This window comes from Nanorana parkeri, unplaced genomic scaffold (assembly GCF_000935625.1).
Source record: "Nanorana parkeri isolate BGI_ZX_2015 unplaced genomic scaffold, ASM93562v1 scaffold163, whole genome shotgun sequence".
Classification (NCBI taxonomy): domain Eukaryota; kingdom Metazoa; phylum Chordata; class Amphibia; order Anura; family Dicroglossidae; genus Nanorana; species Nanorana parkeri.
In genome coordinates this window covers 606,665-611,572 of record NW_017306431.1, presented here as the reverse complement: position 1 = coordinate 611,572, position 4,908 = coordinate 606,665, and the positions used below count along the sequence as shown (strand labels likewise).

General features: G+C 44.8%; 1 protein-coding gene across 1 annotated transcript in view; it reads left to right on the top strand.

The window, feature by feature from the left end:
• Positions 1–4,908, top strand: part of CCND1 (cyclin D1) — a 14,897-nt gene that overhangs the window by 2,814 nt on the left and 7,175 nt on the right. Inside the window, exon 3 of the mRNA XM_018554520.1 lies at positions 42–201. Coding sequence (XP_018410022.1) covers positions 42–201 — 160 coding nt within the window. The remainder of the gene's footprint in view (positions 1–41; positions 202–4,908) is intronic.

The window sequence follows — 4,908 nt, the reverse complement described above, 5'->3', positions numbered from 1 at the left end:
GTCCCCCCCCCCCCCTCTTCTCTTTCTCTTTCCTCCCGCAGTTAATGGAGCTGGTAATCCTGAATAAGCTGAAATGGGACATGGCTTCTGTCACCCCTCACGACTTTATTGAACATTTTCTTAACAAAATGTCACTGACTGAGGACACCAAGCAAATCATCCGCAAACACGCCCAGACTTTTGTGGCTCTCTGCGCTACAGGTACGGGTGTTATAGGGCTTGTTCTGGAAAATGCCCCCCTGTAGCTGGTGCCCACCCTTCTATAACCACTCTTACTGTAAAGCACCCAATGACCCATTTAACCCCCCCTCATGTTACAATGTGGATTACTGGCTTTTTGGGGGGTTAAAAAAAAAAATGGCCTGGAAAAGGTAAGTTTATGCCATGGAGCAAATTTTAAGATTAAAAAGTTTATCATTTTTCCATTCCCCCCTCCCCCCGCATGCTCTGAGGTACCAAGGCCCTAATAAGGATGGAATAGAGACCAGACCAAATCTGATGGTTTCTGAAGGTTTGTTTTGTTTAAGTGCATTTTTTTTTTACTTTTCTGATCAAGCTAGTGAACCTAGAATGCTTAGGTTATGGGGAGCACAGTGTGATGCCAGATGGGTTATCAAGGACCTTGCCGCCTGACAAGTTGGCGAGATGCCCCAGTCTTGCACAGGACACATGTTGTCCAATAGCACGCCTCCATGTGCCCAAGTACTAGAACTGCAGTGTGCCATATTAGTGGGCAACTGAAACTTGAATCAGGTGCTTGCACAGATCATGTGGACTCGGGTGCCTGTTGCAGCATAGGACATAGGGGTGCCTGCTAGGTCATAGGGGAGACGGGGTGCCTGCTAGGTCACAGGGGATTGCCTCTCGAGCTGATGGTGGATTGGCATCAAAACTGAGTGCTCCCACACCACTAAGGCAAAGGAAATATTTTTAGGGCTGTGGAAATTAAAGATGAATTTCTCGATTTAATCGTTAAACTTTTTGATCGATTAAAATAATTTTGATCGCTAATGAAAACACTCATCTCTCCGCCGGCTTCCGGGAGTCCCGACGTCGATGTCCGTGACGACTAACGAAGGGAAGGGGGTGGAGTCTGGTGATGTCACCGGACTCCTCCCCCCTTCGTTAGCCGACGGAGCCACTTGGGCCCAAGGAACTTTCTGCACGAGCGCCAGCCAAGGCATTATCCTATACACATACAGCACAGCAATGAAGTAATAAAATGAACTAGGATCACACTAATCCAGCACGTTATTCTGAGTTGCCCCACTCAAGCGGCGGCCATATTGAGTGGGGCACGTGAGATTTATAACGTGCTGGATTAGTGTGATCTGAGTTCATTTTATTACTTCATTGCTGTGCTTTTGTGTAAAGGCCAATGTAGTTGGATCTGTATGTGCGTTATAATTTAATCGATTAAAAAAAATGTTTGCTTAATCGAACACGAACATTTTAATCATTACCAGCCCTAAATATTTTCTAATCTTAAATCATATATTTAATCAGATCTTCAGTCCCTCTAAGTGCACAGACGGCAGCCCTTTTTATTTTAGGTGGTCCACGCTGATTTATTTAATTGGATGTAATTGGCACCAGGATGGCATTGTGGCGCTTTTGTTTACCAGCAGGGATGCCACACATTGTGTGCTGGATAAACAAGCCATGTTGTAACACTCCCCACCCCCTACATCCCCCATCCCCGTTCCCAGTCACTGAGAGTTGTCAGCTCAGCCAAGCATGTCATTGTGTGCTAATGGTCAGCGCCTGGGCCTCTGTGCGGTCACACTTTCCCAGCGCCGGTGGTGAAACTGACACCCACTGCTGACGTCTTCCGCTGACATCTCTGCTAGTTGCACAGCTAATGCTTTGTGCCTTATGCTGGAGGCACGATTAGGGGGAAGGTCGTGGCTGGGGAAAACCGCACATTAATCTAGTGGGTATATCAAAAGGATCTAAGGACAAAACGGAGGGTTAAGCTAGAGGGGGCTTCAAGGTGCGTTTTATTATGCAACTTTACAGATGACGTGTGTATGACTTCGGGAAGGTTGGAAGAAGGGCTGCATGTGCCAAGAGATACCTGAGCATGTCCAGCTTTGGTGGAACTGCAGGCCTCAGCTGTCGGGGGCATGCTGAAACTTTCAAATGCTGAAGCTGCTGGCGTTATAATGCATAGGTGCAGCTTTAAGGGCCCATTCACATCATAGTGTTGCACTAAATGCAAGGTAAAGTGCGTTAAACGCAAAACTATGGTATCAACAGGACCCCAGTAGTGAGAGAACACAAGAAACTTGCAACCCTTTCCCCACCACTATTGCAGCATTACTAGTCTATATTGTAAAGCGCTGTGCAAACTGTTGGTGCTATATAAATCCTGTATAATAGGGTAGGGAGCTTTTTGGGCACCTTCACATCGATAGCTGTTTGATAGGGGTTACTAGATTCTGGAGTCGTTGATTTTACCATGCGTTGACCAAGCTCCACTCTCATCTGGGTAAACTATTGTGTGTCGTACCCAGGATATAGCTAGGGCCTCCTCTCCTCCAGGCCATTTGGTCTGCCATGGCAGCAGTTGGGTCTTTGCTCAGTAGATTGTCTGGTTATTGCTCTGTGTTGAAATGCATTTGTGGCCATTTATGTTGTTGCCATAAACATTTGTCATTGATCTTGACGCACGCTGACACCTGATCTCTAGCAGATATGATTGTGACCTATTTCACCTTCACTTAGAGCTTACTCACACTTGTGCCAAACATGGCTATGTGCATTGCGGTGCCATTTGGTTATTATTGGCATCCTAACTCATGGTAGACTGGAGTCCATTGCATATATGGTGCATTGTGATGCAATGCGTTAAAGGGTCATGCATGCTTTTTTTCATGGTGCATTGGTGGCCCATTCATAATGCATGTGCTGCCCTAATGCAACGAGACCTTATGAAATGGAACAGTTGAGTGTGGATTGACCCTATAAGCTCTATTGATGATACATGACCCATATATACCATATACTCTCTGCTGAGCAGTGCTATAAGCAGGTGCCCCCCTCTAAATTTTAAAATCTTTATCCCCTTGTTAAATGACTCTGTTAATGATTTGCACGCTGTGAAGCTCTTGAGTACAATTCAGGTCTACGATTGCAGTGACAAACCGGTCACAAATTATCCCCCTTGGAATGTAACAAAACATGTTTTGAGACTGCGAGACACTGGGTGCCAAAATCTATGTCAGTTACAATCAGCCTAATAGGGCTGGATGTGTCCAATGATGTGCAGTTGAGATTAGATTCTTCCTGGGTGCTTGTGTTAACCCTGTGAGGGCTGCAGGTTTGCATGGCGTGCCCTGGAGCTTTTTGGGGGATGTGCTGTTATCGTGCCTTGCCCCGGCCAGCCGTGTGACCTGTTTTTGTGTTGTTCTGACCGGTGAACCTGCTGAATGTGGAACCGTTCAAAGGTTGCCGGCTTGTTGAGATTCCGGTACTTTGATCTGTTTCCATGTAGTGTAAAGCTAAGGTGCATACCTTGCTTTCTCTTTCCCCGTACGTCCCCGCATTTCCCAGCAATGCGCTGTATAATAGATCTTTCTAGATATCGATAGGGCAACAGGTCTAATGCAATATGCATCAACGCAGAAACCACCTAGCTTTTCTATATGGATTCCTTGTGTTACTTTATTGCTATAGGTTACTGTAATGTGCACAACCTCGTTGTTCTTTGTGGTTTAGATTTAGTATTCAACTCTGTCTGTATATGATCACTTGGAAGGGTTTTCTCTTGAGCAAACTGCTTCCTCCTTTTTTAGCTTTTGACAATTCTAAGGTGATGCCAAAAAATGTGGTCCAGATTCCTTTTTTTAAATCTTTTAGAAACTGATTCATCTGCAGTTCTTTAATATACAGGTCTGGGCAGCCTATGGCCTCCAGCTGCCAAAGAGCTTTGAAGTCTTTTTGGAATTTGTGAATGCTCATTTGCTTTGCGCTACTTGTTCACGTACCATGTTGGCCATCAATCAAAGCAGAAAGGTTATCATTTTAAAGTTCCAACCTTTCTATTAAGTTTGTTGTAGAATTGTCCCTAATTTGGGCTTGGCTTCGCTTCATACAATCAGGGGCTGCATGCCCAACAGTCAAGTCTACCACGTTACCAGCCACGGCATGTGTTTTAACCTAGCTGGTAAATTCTTGGGACAGGGCTGGACAAATTCCAAAATTACAGCTGGCTTCCAACCTTTTGAGGTTTTCTCTAGTTGTTCTCAATGGAACTGACTCCTAAATAAAATCTGGATTGGACAGACAGGTTCCTGAATTCCATATTCATTTGTCTACCCCTGAGCTCAGGAGCTTATCTGTGCCAAATCTATGGGGAAGTCTACAGAAACATTTAGGAGATGGTGGTTGTCCTAGATGGCGTTCAGTGTTCCATGTATTTGTGTACATGTTGGGCAACCCTCATTGTACACGTGGACAAGTTATTTATCACTTGTGCTTAATAGATTATCCTTTAATTCCCATCTTTGTAAAAGATGTTGCCCTAGTTGAGCGTTTTGTGTGGCTCAGCCATTGCATATGGTACACTTGGGCTTTCTGATGTTGGAATATTGCCCTCCAATGTAACTTGAGTGGTTTGGTGTCAGGTATTTGTTTCTTTCCACTGGGCAGCAACCACAGATTTATTTGTGTTATGTCACAGACAGAAAAGCATATACCCTTGGCAGAAGGAGCCAGGCTTCTGGGACAGTTCATATCAGCAGGTCAGATCTGCTGTGTGGGTGAAGTGAACATTGGACCTGCATAAACTGTAATTCCATATCGGTTAAAAGAGGCAATAGCCTACTTTTGGTGTGGGAAACTTTACACAGCTTGGGAGTTATTTCTGTTTGGGGAAAACTATTCTTTTTGTCAGTAGTTGGTAGT